This window comes from Oxyura jamaicensis, chromosome 3 (assembly GCF_011077185.1).
Source record: "Oxyura jamaicensis isolate SHBP4307 breed ruddy duck chromosome 3, BPBGC_Ojam_1.0, whole genome shotgun sequence".
Lineage (NCBI taxonomy): Eukaryota > Metazoa > Chordata > Aves > Anseriformes > Anatidae > Oxyura > Oxyura jamaicensis.
In genome coordinates, this window is record NC_048895.1 from 1,080,649 (window position 1) to 1,105,567 (window position 24,919).

The following is a 24,919-nucleotide window of genomic DNA, read 5'->3' on the forward strand; positions in this document are numbered from 1 at the left end:
ATTTTAGCATCGTTAGAGTTTAGCACCAAAGACCCATGGAAATTTCTAGCAGCACCCTCCATTCTTTTGGGGGAAACTCACATTCAGACTACAAATTGCTCACCTTATCCAACAATTCTTTTGTTTCTGCAGTCAGGGGAGCATGAGAAAATTTGCACTTATCTCCTTGATAGCATTTTGCTCCTGTATGGTAAAACTTGCAAGGGAATTCATGTAAGCAAAATGTTAAGGATTCCTAACAGGCTGACTGCTAGTTTGCACTGTTTTGCGAGTTTATTAAATTCAACTGTCAGCTATCCTTCATTTTTTCCCAAATACTTTATCTTTCCACAGCAGTATCTTAACAATTTTCAAAGCTAATAACCAACTTACCTCTTAGTTTCACTTAGCGTTCTACTAATAATTACATTACTGTAGCTTGAACATTATTTCTGACTAGATACTAAAACTGTGATTAAAAAGATCAGGTTCTCAGTTCCAAATACAAATAAATAAATAAATAAATAAATAAATAAATAAATAAAAATAATTAAAAAAATCAGGGTTTAAAAAGTACATGGATATCAGGATTTTAAAAGGGTAATGATAAAAGTATGTAACTTCATGTTTTTTATCTTCTAAGACATTAAACATCTTCCTAAACTAAACAAAACCAGTATTTTCATACATATTCTCTCCTCCTACTGGAGTAGAAAAATTATCTTCCTCTAGTAGTAAATCCATATATACTTTTGTATAGTCTCTTAAGAAAAGACATAGCCACCCTTTAAACTTATTTACATGAATTAGGAGTAAATATCAACAGTCGGTTTGATTCAAGTATTTTTTTAAGGATATTGTGCAAGTAAATGCAGTTCTCTCCTTTGGTGCAGTAACCCTGTATGTAAAACTTGCAGATTTCCTTTTTCTTTTCTATCTCTGCATCATGATCAAATTTACACTGCTCTCCCTATAAATAAGAAAAGAGGAGAAACACATTATCAATCTGAAATGCTGAGTAATTCATTTTATATTTAAAGAAAAGCATCCTCCTTAGCAGAATTTAAACGTTTTATCATTACTAACACAGCATTATAATATGTTTCTATTACCAATGGGGGGGGGATGGGGGGGCTTAGACATAGGAAAGGAATTCCCAAATCTAGGTTCAAAAGAATATATGCAATGGTTAAAGAAAACAAGCTGGTCTTATGGCACCCATTCTCTTCTCTGTTTCTGCTTAGCAATTAACATTAAAAAGACATTTAAACAAATATTTAAATATTTTACTGTTTTTTTCCCATACAAACTATTGTGCACTTAATCAGAAAGTTTGATTCTTTTAACATCATGTGGTAGAACCGAAAGAAATCCAACAAAGTATAAACTATTCCATGTAGGAATGTAATTATTCTCAGGAAAAATACACTAAATACTCTTTCAACTACTGGTTTTAAAACTGAAGGTGGCAGCAAATCCTTGTCTTACTGGAGCATGACATACTAAAATGTATAAAGCCAGAAAAAAATGCATTCCTTTCAATTTGCCCCCTTGGTTTAGGCAGAAAAGCACGCTAATTTTCACCCTCACTTTCACCATCTGAAAAATAAAGAGAATGTTCTATCATGAAACACACAGAGGAACTGAATATAAATGGCGCACTCACTTATTTGAGAAGGAAGGAGCTTTTCTTAAATGTATTTTCTAACTGACTGAACTATTCTGACATCAGAGGATTCAACTTCACAGCAGCATTAGCTTCAAAATGAAGCAACAGCAATTTTTAAATGCAGTAACAGACTGTCTTGCTAGGGCTTTTGCTTGCCAGCTGACTGCTCTGAATAGTATTCTCTTCTTTCTGTTGTCTTCCACTTGCTGGCTGAAGGAAGATGACTTCAGTTCTTTGGTAGGAGAACTATTACTACAACCCCACTTTTTACTTTAGAGAAATAACTCAGCATAATTAAGCAATTCCTTCAATGTTTCAAAATTCTAGTACCATAAAACAGAGAAATTATTTAATACTTTCAGAAATCATTGCCTATCTACAGATTCCACACGTAAGATTTGTTACAGATTACACGACACATTGTCAGTCTAAGTTTATAATACCATCACAGAGGTTTTTACTGTAAATACACTAATTAGCAAACACAAATCGTTTTTAATAGAATTGGTTATAAGCGTAGAAGTGTAACAGAGGGAATATTTTTCCACAAAATTTTCTGTTGGCATTTATCTATAAATACATCAAACATAAGAAGTAAAAACATTGAGTTTCAACCCGTAAGATTTTCTTACATCAGCTAAGTAAAACAAAATAAAACAAAAATCTTCTCCCTTTCCTCACACCAAAGAAGTATACCGACAGACATGGTGCATATTTACCTTAATACATCTCCCTTCAAGGAAATATTTACAAATTTGTTTGCCTTTGTGTTCCACTGTATGCTGGTTTATGAATTCCTGACTCATGTTAACCCATTTCTTCACTGGTTTGCCATCCTGCAAGGAAAATGAACATCCTGCTGATGCTTACTTATTAAGTGCGGCTGCAACAGTATTAGAGCATATTTAGTGCAGTAGTTACCCCAAAATGTGATTAACTACACCATGATTAAGTTCTTAATATTATACCCACAGATCAAAATAAAGGTAAACACACACACTTATACATAAGAAAACTTACACATAAGAACACTTAGCTGCTTTAATGCTATGTTTGCTATAAATGCAATCAAACCAGAAACTTCTCACATTACAACAGATGTTCTGTCCATTCAGTGAACTTATTTACCTCTCACACTTCATTTGGAAATGCTCAAAGGCAGGGCTGGCTCACAGGCACCCAGTAAGCCCGCTCCCAACTCCTTGATTGAGGGCACCTCTGCACATGGGCTTTGGTAACCACCCCTGTGACGTGCCACCACCTCTGCAAGCCTTAATGTAAAATAACATTTGGTTGCAAAAGAGCCCAAACACAGCATTTCCTAGTTTTCCCTTGAACTATGCCGTGCTAGCAGCTTGTTGGCCACAAGGAGTCAGCCTTTAATCCTCACCAGTCAGCTTGGTAAGCACATTGATTAATGGTTGGCATTTTCATCCTACAGAGAGATGAGAAAGACAACACCCTGTCCCAGCACCGGGTACCCAGGCCAGAATGCCTCCCTCAGAGTCCACCTCTTCCTGCTGTTCTCTACCCAAACTGCAGTGCACTTTGTGACAGAGCTGCTTCCCAGTGTGATGCGTGATGAGTGGGGAGATTTGAGGCCCGTGGGTGGGAATGGCGATTCACCACTGCTTCTGGGAAGAGAGCAGCAGAGGGGACTGAGCAGCAGCGCTGGTGGTGCATGAGCTTTTGCTGCTGAGAAAATCCCGAACCATCAACCACCTCATGTTTGCATTTCCTTCACAAATCTACTGTAATCAAACCTTATCACCCCATGTTACCACCATGCGTGGTGTTCAGTTCCAACAAATTCATGTCCTGTTTTTACTATTTTAATAAATTTGTACGTGAATACAGGAGTAATGCCTGTAGCAGAGTCAGAAGCTGAAAAATCATCCAGATATCCAGGCTACCACCTCAGCTACAAAGCTATATTTAGTCTAACCTTCCCCTCTACCTGCTTCTCATGTGATTTTTATGCCTTATTTGTAATGATAGGTGGTCGACTACTGATCTGCAATAGAGGGAAATTAAGCTTTTCCAATTTCTGATTTCCACAGAAATGAATAGGGATCTGACTGCTGAGTAGGAACGTCTGAAATGGAATGGATGTGGTTCTTCATGGCAATCAAACTGAAAACATGAGCATCAGCACACCCCGTGTCTGCACTCAGTTTGCTTGGCAAATTAAGCAATGTCACAAAACATTAACAGTAAGAAGGATTAGCGGATTTTATTGACATTGAGAAGCAATGTCTTGAACATTGCTTCGAGCTAGGAACACCACTCCTGGATCAGTGGAGATCCCATCTCTACTTGGAACACATTAAATCCAGAGAAGTCTCAGCTGCCCCAAACAAAGAAGTTCTGAATCCAGTACTTGATCCTCTTCAAGATTAATTCAAACACCAACCAAAAACAATGCCCCAAGCCTTTCTGAGAGCACTGAAAGACAGTTACCATCCCACATCTCAAAGCACTTGAAACAACAGCTTGAGGAAGGTTGAAATGCTCCAGTTGTGTCACTGAGAGTCCCAGGGACGCAGCTGCGTGGCAGAAGAATCTCATCAGTCACCCCACCACACGGTGTCTACGTGGCAGAATTCATAATTTCGCTGCAGCCAGGAGCCCAGCTTTTTGTTCTCTTTCTCCTAGCCCTGCTGGGGCCTGCCTGCAGCTGCCTCCTCGTCTCCACCCTTCCCCACAGCTTGGAGACAGAGCTGGATGACAGGGCATGTTTGGCAGCACCAGGAAGGAGGAGTCCTACAAACAAGCATCGTCCTAACAGGTCAAACGGCTGCCCTTCTCCCGACCACGTACAGGGCAGGGAAGGGAAAATCTGATCTGGACCACCCGGGAGCCCCCAAGAGCTGGGCCATCTGCAGAGCACAGAGATAAATTACCATGGCTGAACTATGCATTACTGCATCAGCTAGAAGCCAGCCACGTGCACTCTTCAGTGTAGGAGGGAGGAGAGCCACAGATATTGCAGGGAGATTGATAAACTACCATTGCCTCAGAACCTGATCTTAATGTGCTGTATACAGTTAAATGTGATTTTGCTTAAACGATGTTTTTCAGCCATGGATGGACTTGATCCTTTAATCAGCAATTTTGTATTTTTTTTTCATTTAGATAGTTGAAGATTGGTGTGACAAATTTATTAATACCATGGCAATATCAAACAGCAAGTTTTCTCTAATTCCTGTAACAATAATTGGTAATTCCTGTAAATAAATAATTACTAACCGACAACCAAGGTCATATATATTTCTATTTCCACCATCATAGCTCTGGAAAGAAGCAGAATCCTTCACGATTCAGAAGAAAATTAGCAAAACGTGTGAAGGCAGCCAGTTTCTCCACCGAAAAAACTGAGGTGAATTGGTAGTAGCAAAATGTCATCTTTTAGAAACAGTTAACATGGAAGCTCATACGCCGTTCAAAATCAAAGCTCATAAACCATTTCTGTTAGTTTTTCTTATTTCCAAGAAAAGCAAGAAAATGATTTATTAGTTTAAGTTATCAACTATACTTTGTATATCAAGTGCAGGATAATTCTAGTAAGGGAACTGACTTTTCTAGAGAAAAGAACAAAAAAACATGTACTTTTAAATAGTCTTCTGTTAAAACAAGACGTCCAGTCATTTGAAACAACTGCATTAGAAATTCAACTTTAATTCCACATACCTCATGGAAGCCATCAGATCCTTTATTGCCTCTTCCCCTTCCACGATCTTTACGCTTCAATTTCTTCTGCATTCCACGCCCTCGACCAACATTGTAATTATTACCTCTTTGAGAAATACCTGAAAAACAGCAAAGACCTTTTTAAACGACCTCAGAAAGTACAGACAGTTACCTAGCGACAACAAATGCAGACAAATATAAAGCTAAGTATCTTTTTGCAGTCTGAATTCCCAAATATTGTCTTGAATCATGACTTGGCAAGCAGAACTACACCAACCAGTTATAATTCTACGCAACTGCCTGCTCTTTGAAAAGCTCTTCAAATCAATAGCAGACTGATAAACTGAATATAAAATTAATCTCATTCAAAGCAGTTTCAAACGATTGGAAGTGCAGACACGCGACTTCTAACTAGCCCAAACACTTAAAAGATCTGTGTGCTATTTGGGCACTTTCTGAACACAGAACTAAGCAGTACAATTGGCACCCAGGTGCACACATATGCATCACAACATCCAAGAATCTCGAGATCATAACCTAAGAAATAGAACAGAACAACTTTGAATGCAATAATATTTAATGGCAACTGTTTAGAAGCCTCAAGGCAGTACTTATTTAGCTATCAGCATGCCAGCAGTCATGGCCTCAACTAAAAACATGGAGACAGAGTATCCATCTGCTTTGTCATTAACTTAAAACCAAAGAAAAACAAAGCTCTGCAGACATCACATCTGCTTCAGGTGGCAGCCACCCCACAACAGCACAGCTGATTCCAGATGACTTGCAGACAGAGATCTTGAAGCAGCATTACCAAACAGCACATGAAAAGAACGCTTTTATCTCAGCTAAGTAGATTCTAACAATCTTTTGCCAATTTATTTTGTTCTGAACCAAAACAGAACACAAAAGATCACGCCAGTAGTAAATGAAAGAAAGCTTACTAGCTTTGTGTAACACCACATTTTCTTGAGAACTAGTCAGATAGTCATGTCATACAATACCCTACTCAAATTTTGTGTGGCAGACAAACCTTTAGCCACAGTTAAAGGGAGACAATTTTGCAAACTGACTGAATCAACAGTTTCTGAAATATGAACTTCGGTGCCAACCTTTTATCTTACAGAAAAAGCCAAGAGAATAAATGTAATATTTCTAGATGGCAGATCAGGATACCTCTGAAAACAGCATGCACTGTCTCCCTTGTCTAACCTTCCACACCCTAAGACAACAGGTAGTAATATAAGATGGGGGAAGTCAGAAGTCCCTTCATAATACAGAAACCAGAGATGCAAGCTGGCTTACTGAGTTGCACTGCCATGTTAAGGAAATGATCAGACACCAAATGAAAGGTGCAAGCAAGAATGCTTGCATAATTAAGTTTATGTAACTAGGGCATGAAAAAAGGGCAGCAGGACTTTTCAGAATACTTTTTCATCAAAATTTGTATCAGTCCAGCTTTGAATGAAAGAAAAGTTACAAAAAGAAAAATAAAAGGATCTTAGCATACTTACAAGCTGATAAATGTATTCAGGCACCTATCAAAATGTCTAGGTACTTTACATAATTTTATGCACATATATACACACACATACACACAAACACATGGCCTAAACTGGATATTGGAATTCACACACTCCTTCCCCTCCCCTGCATCAAGTCCCATTTCAGACTTCCATGAAATGCCCCAGAAAGACACTTTACAGCCCTATGATTCCCTAGTCGGTTACATAATCAAGAGCTTTTTGTTTGTTTGTTTTCTTTTGGTAAGGTTTTATTTATTTATTTACTACATATACAATACCCAACATTCGCTCTTTTCCTCAATAAATGCAACAGTGCAACTATATGATATTCTTCCTTCCCAATAACCAGCATACCATTACTGATGAGAGGCTGCTACTTCACAGGAAAGCCACTGCTGGCAGCTCTCTTCATTCAGCTCTCAACACAAACATCCTGAAACGGTGCATGATATAACTGCTACTGTCATCCATTACTACAGCTAACAATTCAAATTATCTTACCTTTCTGGATCCCTTTCATCCCCTGTTTTTTCACTGGTTCTTTCGGAAATGGAGGTCCTAAATCACTACTGGAGGTCTCTTTAGCTTGCCTGTATTGTTTAAGCTGATCGGCAAAATCTTCATCTTTTTCTTCCTCGTTATAATTACCAAAGTTTTCATCACTGTAATGACTATAGTCATCATACTCCTTACTTTTTACATTTTTTTTATGTTGCATTTTCTGTGAACTCATGTAATTTCCTGATACGTGTCCATGCTGTATGAAAGGGATTGTATTGTTTAGAAGCAACTCAATATTTCAAACACCACCCCTCCAAACTGCTCTACAAAACCAATTGTTTTTACTCTTATTGTCATGCTGTCTACAGATCTGCATAAACAAGCATTAATAATAAACAATAAAAATCAGTTATTCAGTAGAAATTAACACGTTTGACTCTGAGTGCATTAAAATAGGGGAAAAAAGTTTTTTGTTTTGTTTTGTTTTGTTTTTTTTAAAAAAGAACAGCATCAGGATTTATACTCCAGAAAGCTTCTCAGAGAGGCTGACAAAGAATTTTAATGTATGCAGTCCTAAGCATTCTAAACACTACTTCTAATCTGTAAAGATGTTCTTCTAAAAACAAACAGCATGAGTAAAAAATAAATTACTGATTAGAACATGTTCAAATCACATAAAAATATATTCAGATCCTTCACAGTTGAGCTTAGATCACATATATAAGAATGCACAGTGGCATTCGTATGTTTAGGTAATTCCTTTACCTATGTTACAATAGGCAATATAATACGCAAACAATTTTAAATGTAAGACTGTCAACACTTAGTTGGGAGACTTCGTACTGATACTGCATGTCAACAAGATTCTTTAATGCTTGTTTTGCTGGAATTTGAGAAGTTACTGGACATTTGTCAAGAAGCAAAGCTGATTAACTTGTGGAGTCTGCAACTGAGCTGCTTCTTGGAACTCAGGCTACTTTGGTGTACAGTGTTCAACAGTTTGAAGACCATCCATTCAGGGAAAGTCAGCAGGACTGAAACAAGAATCCTGTATTTACATTAATAACAGAGTTCTCTCAGTAACAGCAGGCAGAATTAAAATTTGACTTTATCCAATATCTGAAAGGTTAATTAGAACTATGATTAAAGTAAAATCTTTCTCTTGTGATCTCCATATCCTGATAATCTTGGACACAGATGATACAATCTGCCCTGTCTCTGGCAGTCAGGAAGAAATATTTCTTTTGACCCCTCCTAAGCCAGCACCGTCCCTTCTCCGGTTTCTGCAGACAAGATCTTCAGTTTGCTAATAAATCAGGCTGGCTTAGAGGTTTCTGGAATGGTTTCAGGCTAAAAGGAAAGTCTCCTCTCCTCCAAAGTAATACGGTTCCAACAAGCCTCTAACTACTCTATCTCACCTTTAGAGAATGGCATTCTATTTCACCCAGTGGTCTCGGGAGGGCTATTGAGCTGCACAGACTGAGAAAAGCCAAGACAAATTGAACTATCAGAAAGCAGCAGCAACTCTAGATATTTAAATGTGACTTTTCAAGAGCTGTTTCATTTTAACTGTCTAAATCCAAGGTAGGCAATAGTAAAGATATCTTAATAATCACCTGATAGAAGAAAAATAGCATAAATCTTGTTTACAACACCTACACTCATGCTACAGGTAACACTTTACATTTGGAAATCTACCCAAAGGCGATGAGAACTATACGTACTTCTGAAATCTGTGAGAACAGGCTCTGTGATCAAGTCAGCCTTTGAAAAACACAACATTTACGTTTTTAAAATTGCACCCAAATAAATATATGTGAAATCAAGTTTAAAAAAATACTACCTGACTGAATGAAGAATCATAATCTCTGTATGAAGAACTGCTACTCTTTTTATGTGATCTTTCTGTACGTTCAATATCAGAGTCATGGCTGTAGTCTGAACTGTCATCACTGGAAGGGGAGTTATGCTGGAGAAAAAAAAAGAAACAGAAGAAAATAGCTCTCTAAAATGCTGTTACATAATTTACTATGTAACTGGTTTGCTGCATGTGAACTTAAACGGACCCCTAGCCCAAAATATGGCAGTATTTCCTTAACTCTAACAAACCTCCGCCTCTGGGGGAAAACCAAAGAAAGCACCGTTTGACGACCCACTCTCTTTTACCAGAGAAAGAGATTTGATCCAATGAGGCTTTTGAATGAAAACCTTGAGGGTTATGTGGTTACCCTAGGTTCTATCAGTTTCCCATGGATTTCTCTCTCTGAGACCTCCTTCTTTGCAACATAGCAGAGATGCTGATGGAAGGCTAAAAAATCTGGGAGACATCTAGAAACTTGCATATGACTATAGAATAGGTTGGCATCCCGTCATTTTCTGCTGGGAGAAAACTCAGTATTACTCCATTACAAGTGAATTTAGATATATTGGTTTGTAGAAGATGTAGAGGGGAAACTAGCTGCATACAAATCAGTTGTAATTCTTCTGCTCCCATTCTCAAAACCATACCAGAACACTATAGTTCCGTGATTTGTACAAAATGGCAATCAAGTTTAATTTTTTAGGTGAAAATTTTGCGAATCTCTTGCATTTACTTAAGAGTCAACTAAAAACCATTCTACGCAGTATCTTAAGGTTAAGTGTACTGAAGAATTCACTCAGCTGGCATGAAATCTTTTCTTTCCATAAGTATGTTAAGAAACTGAACAAATGAAATTGAGAAATTTACATTATGCTTGTTATTGTTAAGAAATTCTCACTCCCTGTGTGGTTCAGCTGCCATCACCTTTGTTAGTGGCCAGTGCTTACGTTATATTGCTGCTTAAGATAAAAACAATTTCAGAAGTGGTTTAACACTTTGGTCTTTTATGTCAGAACTGCCACTACCACTGACAATGTCAAAGTGCAAAATACTCCCAAATGTATTTTATAAACTGCAATTAAGAGAAATGTTGAAATAAATAAGCATCCAATGAAAATGTGTATCACAAATAACATAGTTAAACCCACAATCCGATCACGCATTTCTTTTTAAAGACAAACTGATGAAAACCAAGTTTAGGAAATGCACTTAGTCAAAGCTAACAAGTAAGTTTCTACACTATCATTTGAAATGTGCTAGAGCTGGATTACTGAATGATTTATGACCTCTTATCCACAAAAACTATCACTGAAATACATGAATATGCACTGCCACATGTCAAGGTCTACTTAAATTCTTTAATACTGAAATGCACTGATAAGATAGGAAACTCGAAAAATGCACTCAAGTCCAAAAACTGCCTAAATAGTAATAATACTGTTTTTAGACTTCTCTCATTTCCTGAATTCTTGTCTAAATCTGGAAACCTAGAACTAAAATAAGCACTTTCAATACTCTGGTTTGCATTTTCTAACCTTATGCTTATCCCGTCTTCTCCTTTTTGACTTTTTCTTTTCTTTTTCTTTTTTGCGTTTCTTCCGTGATTTTCTATGTCCTTTCTCATTTTTCTGTTTATCATCACCTTTTGAACCATGTTCTTTCACATCTTCATAAGCTGCATCATCAATTTCACCATCTTCAAGCTCCCCATCTTCTCTGTAGGAGGAAAAAATATCAATACAATAAAATTACATAACATTATCTCTCGTCTGTCCAGCAGCACAATAAAAACAAAGCGACCCAGTATTTCTTTCCACCAGTTACATTTTCATACACAAGATATAAATATTATAATACACATAACACCCCAAAAACCACTAGGATTTTCTTGTGAAGAAAAATGGAATAAAAGTCATCACATGCACTGGAATTGTACTGCAAAATAAAATAAAATAAATAATAATAATAAAATTATGGGGTGGTTTTTGCTTTGTTTTACTTCTCAGAACAAATGCCTTTCCTTCTTCCCTAATTTTCTCCAACATAGCGAAAAACACTGCTTCAATATTTCACCTACTGCTGCACTTAAACCCATTTCAAACTGAAAACGTAGTTTGACCATTTCTAGAAATACTTCACTGCAATGCTATTACTTCTCTTTATGTTGCTGTACTTACAGAACAGATACGGTCAAATTTAAAGGCAATTAAAACTCTCCGAAAACCATACAGTTAGGAGTAGCAGTAAGAAAAACAAGCAGTTGGGCACTGCAGGAAAAACAATGCACCGTCCTATGCACACCTTTCCTTCAACACTCTGTTTCCTGGAACTTCAGATGGGTCTGTGCTAACCACTGTGCAATGGCCAATGGCCTGAGCACTTCCAAAAAGGAAAACTACTTTGGTGGTTAAACTGAATCTTTAAAATAAATTAATGGTAGTGGATGACAAGAAGGGAGCAGTTAACATTTGAAGACCATTTGCTGGAATCTAAACACAAGATTACGCTGTCTTTCTAAGATGCCTGGCTTTTGTTTGCTTGTTTTTCCAAATTTCTAGCACTGACTTTTGTAGGGGTTCTTTTCACACAGCACAGCAGTAACTGATACAATAATCATTGTAGATGGAACCATAACCTGTGTAGATGAACGTGACAGCGTCAAAAGTCTTTGCATTGGAATTAACACCAAAGGACGATTCAAAAAGAAACATAGAAATATTAACACAAAATGCATCACTTCAAGTGCTTGCTGACTAAATAACAGAAAGGTTAGTGCTCATCTCTACCTGTATGGGGCGGCCCCCCCCCCCCCCAATCTATATGTATGATTACATAAGCCTTTAGTAACAACCCTGAAAATATTTTGCCATAAAAGAAATACATCCAACAAAGCACCAGCTAACCTCTGCCCAATCCCTATTTCTAGCCTATTTTGTGAAACTGCTGAAGCAATCCCAATCCCCCTTCTGTTATTTGCTGGGTTTTGGTTGTGGAAGAATACACTACTTTCAAACTTATGTAACTGGCTCTATACGACTCTTTCTGCATTACAAAGTCTGAATTCCTGACGCAGTGGAAAGTAGACATCACAGAACCTTACACAAACACAACACTGTACTTTTACATGGAGACTACTTGAAAATGGTGTGAAGCCCTGCGGTGCCTGAAACCATCACCCTGTGAAGGTACCAGGTTCAGCAGGTACTTAACAGAAAAGCTGCCGGGTGGGGACAGCAAGGGGAGAAGCCCACAGATACTACAAAACCATATAAAAGTTCCAAATAGGAAACTGAGGTTTTCGTCACAAATCTCTACCCTGTAAACAGTCAGAATCCTCATTTGCTAGTAAACAGGCGTCATAAAGCTTGAAGCAGGCACTGCCAACAACAGCTGGCAAAACCAGCTGTGAAATCAACACAATGAAAAAGGTAGTTAAATAAATCTATGTACTGTCTTGCTTTTTTCTAACTTGTATTTCTTACTATGGAGGATCAGTTGGTGGTCCTAAAACTACTCTTGCATATACTATTCTTTGCTACTGGTGGGTAACTTCTGCTCCTCTCTCCCAACACATACAGACTATCACGGCCGTATGCTTTGATTCGAGACTACTATTCTTTCATCTTTATACAAAACACCAGTAAAAAAAAAAAAAAAAAAGAAAAAAAGCTTAGTATGACATTTAGACAAACAATGTAGTACATTTAATATCAACCCAATTACTTACAAAATGATGAACTACTGAGAAAACGCTGAGATTAATGGAAAATGTCTAGGAAGTAATTTGTTATTTGGAATGCAAATATCTGCTGATCTAGACACTATTTGAGGAAAACAGTACAGAGTAAAATACAGTTTTTAATGAATAAATAAAAAAATACGACAAAACAATCTTCCACTTGATGGAGAGAGTGTTAAAGCGGTAATATTCCTTGTGTACTGTTAGTCTGGAAGAGTCAAAGGCTTTATCCTGTATGAAACAGGAATGCAACAATGTCTGTTAATAGAGCTTTGAAGTTTTCACCTAGTCAGTGATGCTGAGTTCCTTGCAGAATATATTCTGATGTCCCTGGAAACGGAGGAGTAGTGGGAGGCAGGGAAGACGAGTCAACCCAGAGTCATATTAAACTGGTTGTGATCTATGCCTCTGTATATTTCAAACAACTGAGAAACTGGGCAACAAAAGGCTTTCAAAGCCTTTTGTACCTAAGGAACAATGTAGCCAGCCCTCCTCATCTCTGATCTGCTCACATCCCTGTTATGCAGCAGCTCAGAACACTTGCATTAGAATCGCATACATTTTTTATTTTTTTTCCTAAAGCACAGAGTTTAAGCAGAAAACTGTTCTACATCTGTGTCCACATTCTGGACTCAGGCGCTGCAGCACGTTTAAAAGGAGCAACTGAAAAATCAGCTCTTTATCGTGATGCGTTCTGACGGACTTGCTACCATAAACCCATACGGAAAATGCATTACAGGATTTTAAAAAAATCATCCATCATGATTGCACTGAGATGTCTCTCGGTACAACAGCCAAGAAAGACTACTAGAATTATTAGATTAACAGCTTCATAAACAGAAGATCGAAGATTTCATACCAAGGCTTAATCTTTGTTAAGGACAAGGTTGTCTATAAGCAGTAACAAACGATCATAAAGTGCAGAGATGCACAATGCTCCAACCTTTTGGTATGCATCTGCTGAGGATAACTTCTGGTATCTGAATGGAAACTGGACTTGAGAACAAAAAACTTAAAGCTGTAACTTGTCAGGCCCTGTGGCATTTGCATAAAGATCTGCCTTCCTGAAACAGAAGGAACTTAAAGTCAAGATGTGAACACAGCTATCATCGGGAAAAGATTACATTCACTTTATGTGCCGTGCCTTGCTGCTGTGAAAGGAAAGACGGGCATAGGCCTCATTGCTCGCACTTGCAAACAGAGCTAGACGAAAAAGGAAAATGATTTGGCATACAAACCAAAAGGCACCTAAACAAAACCCATTTTGCTTGCAGTCTGCCTGGGGTAGCTACCTAACATGATTTATGATCCACCACGTCTGATGCTCCTTGCTCTGGAATGATCCTGAGGGACCATGACTGAAACAACGTGCTTGTGCTCGACAGTTGTTCCTGGTCTAAAAGAAATCAGCAGCAGAAATTACATGGAAGCAGGGCCCAGAGATATTTCTGGTAACCTTAGGCCAATAGTACTTTAAAATCACTTTGTATCTATTAAGAAAAAATAAATTAGCAGTGGTATTTATATGTACGACGTACCAGTCACTGCTGACCTAGAAACATGCAAGCCTGGCCAATCTGAAACCAGAATTGCAGTACTCCAGTACATGGATCCTGAAGGCAACAGAAAGTCTTCCAAAGAGGCCCACGAAAGAAATTATGAATTGTTGTTGGTGCAGAAGTAGGATGTAAATACTAAATAGTGGCGTTTGAGCTACACCAATTTGAATAATGTTAGAGCAGCAAGAATAAATCCACATTAGACAATCCATGTTAACACTTAACGATAGAGAAAAGAATTAAAAATTCCCCTTAAACTGAAATTACGTAACTACCATACGACCAGATGGGCAGAATAAATAGGAGAAATTTACTGAGAGGGAAGATCTCCCTCTCGTTTGAGCTGAAGTCTCAAGTTCAGATTCCTCTCTTTTAGGAATGAAACCGGCATCTGGTCTTTCCATCTGCCTCGTTCCATTCACACCCTTGTATAAATAGACTGATAAATAAATAAATGGAAAAAAATGAAAATACACAGTGGTTACGAACTTAGAAGCAAGCCACTGTACTGATTTTTGTAAGCTGAGTAAATGGATGCACTAGGGAGAAGAAATGGGAAAAAGAACAAAGAAAACACATGCAGTTATTGGCTCACACAATCCCATAAAGGCCCTGAAAAAAAGGAAGGCAAGCTATTCGGGGTGGCTCCCTGCTCACCCGTACCTCCCAGCTCCCAGCGAGCCCTGCAGCCTACGCCGTGCTCTCCTAGCACAGGGCCAGCCCGCTGCACCGCACCAAGGCCATCGGAATATCTATCCTGAGCATAAAACAAATCCTGTTTTCAAACACTACAGAGTCTGTTATCTCAGGCATTCTCTGACAAGTTTGGCAGTACATCATTTAATAACCCATCAAAGTATTTATTAGTCAGGTGTCTCCTGGAGAGATGTGACAAAGTGTGCATAACTGAAATGCAAATATTTATGAATCACCTGCCACTATTAGGAAAAAAAAAAAAAAAAAAAAAAAAAAAAGTCTTTCCGATATTGACAAAGTGAACTAAACTCACTTGGTCAAGGACATCTACTCAATTAAAATATCCTTTTTTAGTAAAACAGCTACTGAAAATCCTCTCTGGGAAATAAGGCATTTGCCAGTTACCAGTTCCTCTGGGAACTGCCGTATTTACACTTCTGGGATGCATGCACGACTCAAGTATCTTTCTAGGAAAAACAACTGCAGAATCTCAGGAATGCTATCCTTCAGATTGTATTTCAGAGGTACGGTTACAGAAGTTGTTGTCTACTCCCAAAATGCCTAAATTATCTCCACAAAATCCTAGAATTTTCCAAGGACTGAACTTCAAGAATGTTAAAAAATAAATAAATAAAGTCACTGGATAAATATAATTTGAAAAGATACTGGCCTAAAACATATTTCCAGGAAATTCTTCTTCAGGGAAAGCTTGAAGGAAGCTACAGGGCAGAAACTACCTTTGGTTTAGGCCTCCTTTTGCATTGAAAATCCAAACTGAAGCTGGATGCCAGAAAGTGAGTGCAGAACCTCCCCCTTTCAGAAGTTTTCTTCCTACATTTGTTCCATGGACTTGGCTATAGCAAACAGCTCTGGGAAGGGCTTTCAGTGATGTGAAGCAAGACTACCTCTTTTTCCACTACTGAGTAATAAAAGTAAACAACCAGATGTCATCTGGAAAATACATAGCTAGGAGATGATTTTCTAGGAAATGGGTCCTAGCTTTATGCTGTTTTCCCTTTGGCAGATAACTACAGTCATACCACTGATGTAACAAGAGACTATATCAACTTCTGTTTTGCACAGCACAGTGCTTGCTTACACAATATTCTGGATTTACACATCATCTTAGAATGCTTCTATTATTGCTGGAGACATCTGACATAAAACCAACATTTTCTTAATGTAGAAAAGCAAGGAACTGTCATCTTCTTCCTTTTTCAAGATCTAATTTCTCTTTCAACTACCCTACCCCACAGAACAATACAGCAGAGAAAGATCCTTCACTGAAATAATGCCAACACACTGGAGGGGGAACAGCTTAGGATGCACTTCCTACACAGTGCATACCTTAGGAGTCACAGAGACAGCCTCTACTTTGAGGGAATACACACTGGCATTTTATTTATTTTTTTAAGCTTCTGCCATGTGTTACTTTCCTGGATTCTATACTTGTATTTGTGAAGGCTGAGCTAAACCTGACACATCTTCTGTCTCTTTATTTGATCTTCTTCTAGATTCCCTAGGGAAAGAAAAAAATCAGAGCAAAGAAGGATTTTGCAGGGAAGGGGCAATGAATGACTGTCGCTATGAGAGAGTCACGCTTAGCTAGATTCCACACATATTGCTCCAAAGTGCTGTATGTGTTTTTCCCAGTGCAGACATTCATTAAAAACAGGGGGATTCCCAGGCTGTTTGATACTGTCCCTACACACAGTCGGAAGCTGCAATACGAAGTGTTAATAAAAAGCAACAGGTAACACAGGTTCTCCTCATCAGTTTCCAAAAAGGACACCTGGAATACAGGATCCACCTTGAAAGGGCATGGAAAAACTACAGCCTTCCCCTAGTGAAAGTGTACCACCTTAAAAATTGGGACACCAATTATTTTTGTATTCCTTATGCTGTGAACCCTCCTGAGCACCGAAGCCTTCCTTGGGAAGAAGGTGGCCTACCCCGAGGTGAGGCAGCCATTCCCTGCCGCCCCCAGCAGGCCTCGCGGCCGGGCATTTCCTACTACAATTTAAGTCCTTCTGGAAGGGAAACAAAAGCAACTTCCTGAAATACCCAGTGTCAGTGATTGGGAGGTTGTTCAGCTACCATAGCCTGACCTACTAGAACTTCCTCACAAGCAGCCCTGGAGAAGCTTACTGATTAAACCACATCGCCAAATGGTGCTGCTATTTCCTCCTAAGCCACGGGACAGCAAAGGCAATCTTGCTGTCCAGAACACAAGCAATGCAAAACGAGTATCACCTAAACACCACGAGCTTAACAAAGCCTGCCTGAAGGCAGCACGCTGGCACCGATCCTGTCCTATAAGCCATGCACAACAAAACGTGGTTCATCTCCAAAGGCTGGGGAAAGAACTAAACTTGCTGATGGATCACTGCCTCTTCCACGATCGCCAGACACGTGGAATTTGCTGGATACGTGGAATAAACATACAAAGCATTTCCACGGCCCCAAGTGTGTTTCTAGCACATCTCCAAAATGGATTAGAGAGGCACAAAAGCCAAGTAATTTTTAGAGGAGAATCAGCCTGGTAAAATCACCGAAAGACCAGTTAGACGATTCTTTGGTTATGGAAAACAGAAATCCACACGTAAAGTAACTCAGCACCACTCCAGTACTTCTAGTGTAACACCTAACATTCAGACTTGGCTTTAACTTACCTTTCTTGCCCTTACCCCCCTCAGTTTTACAAATAGCATCCTCTGTCTTCAAAGATTTATGACTCAAGCTCCTGAAGCCCAAGATACTAAAAACTAGCTGCATCTTCTCCATATGCTAATGATGGGAGCTCTGAGGTATATTGAGGAAACTGGAAGTTGTTTTTTTCCCCTCTTGGGACTGTTTTTTCAATCCTCCCAATGCAATTACTTGGCATACAGGCATATACAGCAGGTGCCACGTGAGAATCTAAAGAATACTACTGTATGCTTTAAGAACTTACAGGAATAACATCAACCAAAATGGGAAACTTTATAATCAAACGTTATTTTCTGTTAAGTTCATTTTTGGTAGGTTTGATTCATAGCTGAGGAAAGGTTTCATTTAGAAATTTAGTTTTGTTTTACAGTGGAATGCCCTTGCCTTTGCTTATTAGAATAAGCCTTAAAGAGATCATCAATAACCAAGAATTTCCAAAAGTATTACCAACACTAGAAAAACTAGACAGAACAAAGAAGTGAAAGTTGTAAACCTCTCCCTTTTACTTCCTGTACACAGAGAACTGCTGTAGACAAAGATCCCACTAACAAGACTGCAAACATTACCAGCGATCAGAACTCTAGCAGATTAAGCAATAAATTATTTTTAAGCAGCCACTAATTTCTGGTGACAACTGAATTTTACTGTCCAAATGTATATATGTACACACAAGTCTACTTCTTCATAAAATGTGTGCATTGTTAAACCTTCACCTCTTCTTCCTGCAATTAGTTCTTGAAGAGATGGGGTATCATAAAACATCCAGGATGTCCAAAATCTCATCTTCTCACATAGGAACAGCATATTTACAGCCCTCAGTTCACAGGAGCTGGTAACAGCATCGTGCACCTATGCTGCTGACCTCTGCAATAAGGCCACATGATGCAAGAGAGAAAAGCTGGGTGGTTTTGGCGCTAGTCAAGAGCCATTTAGTGAAATGACAGACCCCTCACAGAGGTGACTGCACAGACCCACAGCTCGCCACGTCTCACATCCATGCACGCACCCTCCTGCCTGCTGCCACGCGATCAACCTGCAGCGTCCTCACAGCTAACATGGTGCTGGTGCTGTTAGAAAATCCTCACAAGCACAAGAACTCAGCGGCATTCCGGGGCACAAAAGTTACGTGTCTCAAGTAAGGCATTAGAGGTCTAAAATTTATTCCGTGAATTTGCCCAAGCAATCTGCCTCGCTAGTTTTTATGAATGAGTAAGGGAAGAACTACAAAAAGCAGATGTTCTTGCAGTCAGCCAGCCAGTGTCCAGTGACAACTGATGCTGGCCTCTTCCACAGCGTTATGCTGGTTACTGACAGCAGCTTGCAGTTGTCCTTTAGGTTTGACCACTCTGCAAATGCACAGCTATTTTAATCTACAGCCAGGAAGTGAAATCGTTACTGTGAAAAGTTGCAGAGCAGATTGCTTGGGTTTTTAATCTTTTATCCCTAGGCTGGCTTTGACAGATAGCGTGTTCCCATACAATGGGGGAAACGCAGGAGGCAGAAGACAAAAGCCAGGTTCCTGCGGCAGCAGTGGCGGTGGCAGTGGAGGCCAATGAGCCCGCTAGAAGGCCCGCTTTCTTACCCTGCTGCCCACCCACCTCCAGCTGCAGGCGCTTCTCGCTGCACAAGAAGTGACAGAGATTCACACAGACCACCTCCTCCGCCCCAGGAGGATGACGACTAACAGCCATGCAAGTCAGACGCATTTTTGCCACTCCTGCAGTGTTTGCTGGACAGTAAGTAAGCCTTGTTTGCCCATAGGGCATACTTGGGAGTGGTTTTCTCTTCATTTCCTATTTTCCTAATGTCAAAGCCAGTTTTGAAATCATGTTCAGAACAAATAAATCACTACAAGGCTGCACTCAGGGATCACAAACAACTTCAAGTTAACATAAATGCATTCTTTGGTGATTAACTATTAATAAAAAAAAGTCTCAGAATCCAGCTACAAGTAAACATTTTCAAATCAAACTATGCGCACGTCGACAGAGGGCATTAATGAACAGGCAGAATAAAAGACACATGCAAGTCGTCCACTGTGACATTAAATATGGATGGGAGCCTCGCAGCCAGGTGGGCTGGATGGGACGACGATGGATTATATGAGATCTTGAGCCTTTCAGCTCCACAAATGCTGCCCGATCTGTGTTGCTGCAGTGCTTCAGGGAGCTGACGAGCCGTAAGGATCAAGACAAGACACCAGCAAAGCAGCCTGCAAAACAATACCGGCTGAGCAGCAGCAGAGGAAGCGTGTAACTGGGGTGTACAATACGGACTTGAATTTACTGTTACCCATCCTGTCTGCAACCAGCCACTTGCACTTTTCCCTTTGCTTCCCACTGACTAATTTCCCAGAGTAGCTCTCCGTTAGGGTGAACCAGCCCAGCCTGTTGGATCAGCAGTTTAAAATCATGTTTGCCAAGGAGACGAGTGGAAAACTGGTACACTGAAAGGGAGCAGGTAATGCCCAGGAGAGCTGGAAGAAGAAACTGGGAAAATAAAATAAAATAAATGCAAAAGAGCAACTGGGTGGAGTCTCTATTCGCCTGGATTGTCTGTACATTCACAGGGTACACATGGCTGGAGGAGGGCTCTGAAGAGCAGCACACAGCTAGAAGCAGGCAGGCTCCTAATCAAGCACTTTGGCCACTTTCTAAAACTCAAATCGGTTTATCTGGAACAAGAAAGTGACTATCAACTGAATTTCAAAATGCAAAAATGATAGTCAATATATAACAAAGGTGTGCAATGGGGGTTTGCATAGTTCTTGGAAAAGGAATCTAAAATATAGGAAAGCATGACTTTGCAGTGGCATTTCCAAAAATCAGGACAATTATGTCAAGCAACTTTGCAGAGGACCTTTGGGTGTCCATCAGAGAGCGGTCTTAGATGCAGAATTTACTTCGCTGCACCACGAACAAGTAAAAAGGGGCCTGCTACTTAAATGTTAAATGCAACTCTCAAGACTATGCTGGCTATGGAGGCATTCCTTGCACCTCCGTGATCTGTGAGTTAGCATCTCACTGCTCAGACCTATCATTAGGTCACCGCTACTTTTAAAGCGGTTAATACTGTAGGAAAACTCTGTGTATGGAGATTAAATGACAGTAAAGCAGAAATGGCAAACAGAAAGAACCAATACCAACAGGAGGTTTTATATATAATGACATATATATACAAAAAAAACACCTTCCAGCTCACAGAAAAAAAAACTTTCTAGCATTTCTGGCAACTGTAAATCTGGCCCTGGTTTCAAACACAGAACTATTTGTAGCAAACAAGTCCTTTTCTTGTCCATAATAGCTCAATATTACCCAGAAAATCAAAGTCTGCACAAGTCTGCACGAGGACTGAACCCTTGCGTTTGCAGCAAGCGTTCAGTCTTATCTGAGGCACGTAGGTGTTCAGGCAGATGCCCCGCTGGCCGCATGCAGGACAGGACAATGCCTACAAAACCAGAGTTCAGGTGGAATATCAAGCACCCTGTCTGGGGGCGTGACGATACCCACACACCATCACACTACGCAGGCTGTGCTGATGTCCTGATGTCCGGAAGAATGCACTCATTGCACACACAGCACTTTCTACACCAAGGCTCCTTTCTTAAAGCTGCGCTCCTTTTTGCCAGTCTCGCCTTGCTGATGGCAAGCCAGAGCCGAGTTTACACGTATCCCAACGGGACTTTGTTCCTGTGAATTTATTTGCTCTTGCTGAGTTTGCCTGCACCCTGCCTCCGAGTTCTTTCTTACTCATGAAAAATTACCTACATAACAAGCCATCCATAATAAAATGTAACCTGACAGGACAAAGTGACAAGATACCTGCTAGCTGGGTGTACACAAAGTCTGAAACACACCAGGAGAGGGCAGGTCCCCACAATGAGTTAACTAAAAATATTTCAAGAATGAAAACCCTTCCTTACATAATCAGCTGCCCCATCTACAAAGCAAGACAACAAAGACCCTGGGTTAGAACACTTCCATCTCAGAATGCTCTGAGTGCAGCCAGGCAAGGCTTTTCACTACTTCCTACTGCCCAAAGCACTAACCAACTTCCTCATAGCTCTACAGATCAGTTCAAAACCAAACTCTTAGACGTTCAGAGAAAGGCTATAAATTCATTCTGCACACATCGATCTGATCTGTTACATGATCTTACTACCACCCTATTCTGGTCTGCATCTATAGTGAACTGGTCTGTCGGAGCTACCAATGCAGCACAAACCTGAATGCAAGATACAACATAATGAAACTAGACGTACTACTTTTAAAACACCAAACTAGCACTAGAGTAGAACTCCACATTAACTTAGAAAACGAGCATATCGGGCTCTTGCATCTTTTCTACAGAACTGACCCGAAATATTATACCTCGCTTTCAACTTCCTACAAAGGAGACTTGACAAACCAATTCAGCACTACAAGAGCGTTCCCGCTGAGAGCTGTCCTGGCCCCCCCAGCCAACCCTGTCTTCTGGGGCAGGGAAAGACCCTGGTTTTGTCTAGGCCTCAAAAGTAACCAGCTCCTGGGGAGATTCTGTAAATTTCAGGTAGATAAATATTACATTTTGACAGGATTACATTTACATATCTAATACAATACCAATACTTATATTCAGGGTTTTTTTTTTTTTTAATAACGCTCTAGGTGTATTAGGAGTGTGGTTTACTAGACACATCTCAGGTCAGAGGACAGAAGTTTTCCAGAAGTCTGGCTGATAAAAAGTATTATTGAAAAGGTATTTGTTTTTGTCAGTCTTCTGCTCTTCTGAAACTAAAGCATTATAAAGCAATGTTTATAAACAAACGTATTAAAAGTACATCAGGCTACTAAGTAGCACTTATGTATTCTATTTCACAATTTACCAGGGTAAGGACAAGTGCACTGGTGAGAACAGCTGGTAAGAGGAACTCTGGTTGTCAACATCACATGAGGAACTCTAAACCAGAAAAAACATGCTTCCAGCAGAAGAGTGGATGAAGCTTTTTTGTGCTCGTCCTCAATGAGAACTTTAAAACACAAAGCATCTTCAATCCCTGGAACAGCACCTACAGTAAAAAGTCCCAGACCTAGGAATGCCTACACCCTAACACATCTCTGCTGCTACTGTTGAAAGGACATAAGTATATGCTGTAGCTTCAGCCATCCCAGTGTATTACTCTTTTGCTTTTTACATATCACTTTTGGAACACCCAGTGAGACACAACTTATGCTATTTCAAAATTAAGCATAGGAAGCTGGGAGCAGGAATCAGAAGCTCTGAGGTCTGCCCTGAACCAGTAGCTAAATCCCAGTATGATTTTTGGACCACTTGGTCAACTCGTACGGCCCTCCGATTCCCTTTTTGTAACACAGAATTTATGACTCTTTCTCCAGTGAGGGAACTGTTACATTCGCTCACAAACCCTTAGGTGTTTTTCAGTCCTCTGAAACAAGTACTAAGCATGGTTGTGGAGCTGTGTGGGGCAGACAGAACTGAAAGGCGGCTGTCAAAAACCGTCATTTTAACTCCTGCACTCGTGTTACAAACGTAGTGAGTAGATGTACGCTGAAGGACTGGTAGCTATCACCCTGAAACAGTATTTTTGGAACTAGTTAGGAAGGCCAGAGCTGCCTGGAGAAAGGATTTGAATTTCCAGCAGCTGCAGGAGAGAAAGGGAGGGAGGGAGGAACAGAGGTCCTTTCACCAGGAACAGGACTCTGGCTTTCTGCGCATGGGGACTGAGAGGTGGCAAAGATAACGTCAGTCAGACCTTAATCTGCATAAAAAAAAAAAGATCCAGTTAAACGTGTAAGGTGTAATCTGGCAAGAAAATGACGTTAAACATGGACCTGGTGAGATTCTTTATAAACAAAAACAATGTGGAAAAAAAAAAAAAAGAAGAAGAAGAAAAAAAAAAAAGCAACTCAGAACACCCTTTCCTACCTGACTAGCAGCACCAGGGTAAGGGAGAAAAAGAACAATGGTGACATTCAACAGACACCCGCTGGAAAGTGCAATTTATGGAAAGAAATGGCAAACAGCCCCCCTTCCCAGGCAGAATAAATAAATGAAGATGTATAAAAGGCATGCATTCGAGAAAATAAAACCCTGCTAACAATGCCCTTGCAGCCCCGTGAGCCCCCCGGCCCCCCGCCCCCCTCACCCCAGCCTTGCAGCCTGGAGGTGACCTGCCCCGCAAATCTACCGCCATCGTTAACCCCCTCGGCACATTAACACCCGGCATCATCATCATCATCATCATCATCATCACCACCATCACCCCACTAGTATCACCATTATGAGAAGCGGAGAGAGAGAAGAATGTTACTCGACCTTTCGTCCCCTGCATGTTGCCTGTCAGAGTCGGGCATGTTTGGGTCAAGAACTGGGTTTGGGGGTTTGGAGAACAGGCTTTCAAAGGCCATCGTGCTGGCCGTGGTGTGGTGAGGAGGAGGAGGGAGGTGGAGGAAGGCAGGACACTGCCGCTGCCCGTGGTGCCGAGGGAGGAGGCGGCGGCGGCGGCGGCGCGCACGGCCGCTCTGGGGGCGGCTCGGTGAGGAGGAGGAGGAGGAGGGCCGGTCCCCCAGTGAGGAGAGACGATGAAGGTCGCACTCACGGTTACCTAGTGGGACACTAACGGGCACTCAGCGCAGGGCGAGGCCGCCCATGCTGCGCCCGGCCGCCCCGCGCGGGCGGGAGGAGGCGGAGGCGGCGGCGACGGCGGCTCGGAGGAGCCGGCGGCGGCTCGGAGGAGCAGGCCCGGGGCACAGGAGAACGAGAGGACACACACACGGGGCGGGGAGGTGCTGGTGGCCGGAGATGGCTGCCCTACTGCTTCCTTACAAACATGGCGCCCGCTCGAGGCACTCTCACAAAATGGCGGCAGCGGCGGCGGCGGCGGCAGCAGCAGCGACCCCGGCGGCAGCGGCGACGGCGGCGGCGGCAGCAGCGGCCCCGGCGCCGCCCCCAGCTCGCTCAGCGCCCCAGCCCGCGGGCCCGCCGCCACCACTG

The 24,919-nt window shown here is 40.8% G+C and overlaps 1 protein-coding gene across 2 annotated transcripts in view; it reads right to left on the reverse strand.

The window, feature by feature from the left end:
- Positions 1-24,919, reverse strand: part of ZC3H6 (zinc finger CCCH-type containing 6) — a 39,384-nt gene that overhangs the window by 6,078 nt on the left and 8,387 nt on the right. The window contains exons 1-8 of one of the 2 annotated variants that reach the window (XM_035322800.1): positions 24,242-24,905; positions 10,759-10,939; positions 9,206-9,331; positions 7,363-7,618; positions 5,339-5,457; positions 2,368-2,484; positions 838-949; positions 104-213 (exon numbers count right to left, since the gene is read on the reverse strand). In XM_035322800.1, the coding sequence (XP_035178691.1) occupies positions 104-213; positions 838-949; positions 2,368-2,484; positions 5,339-5,457; positions 7,363-7,618; positions 9,206-9,331; positions 10,759-10,939; positions 24,242-24,333 (1,113 nt within the window). In that variant the 5' untranslated portion in view covers positions 24,334-24,905. Of the gene's footprint in view, positions 1-103; positions 214-837; positions 950-2,367; positions 2,485-5,338; positions 5,458-7,362; positions 7,619-9,205; positions 9,332-10,758; positions 10,940-24,241; positions 24,906-24,919 lie in introns of those variants that run through there. The other variant, XM_035322799.1, reaches the window with a different exon arrangement.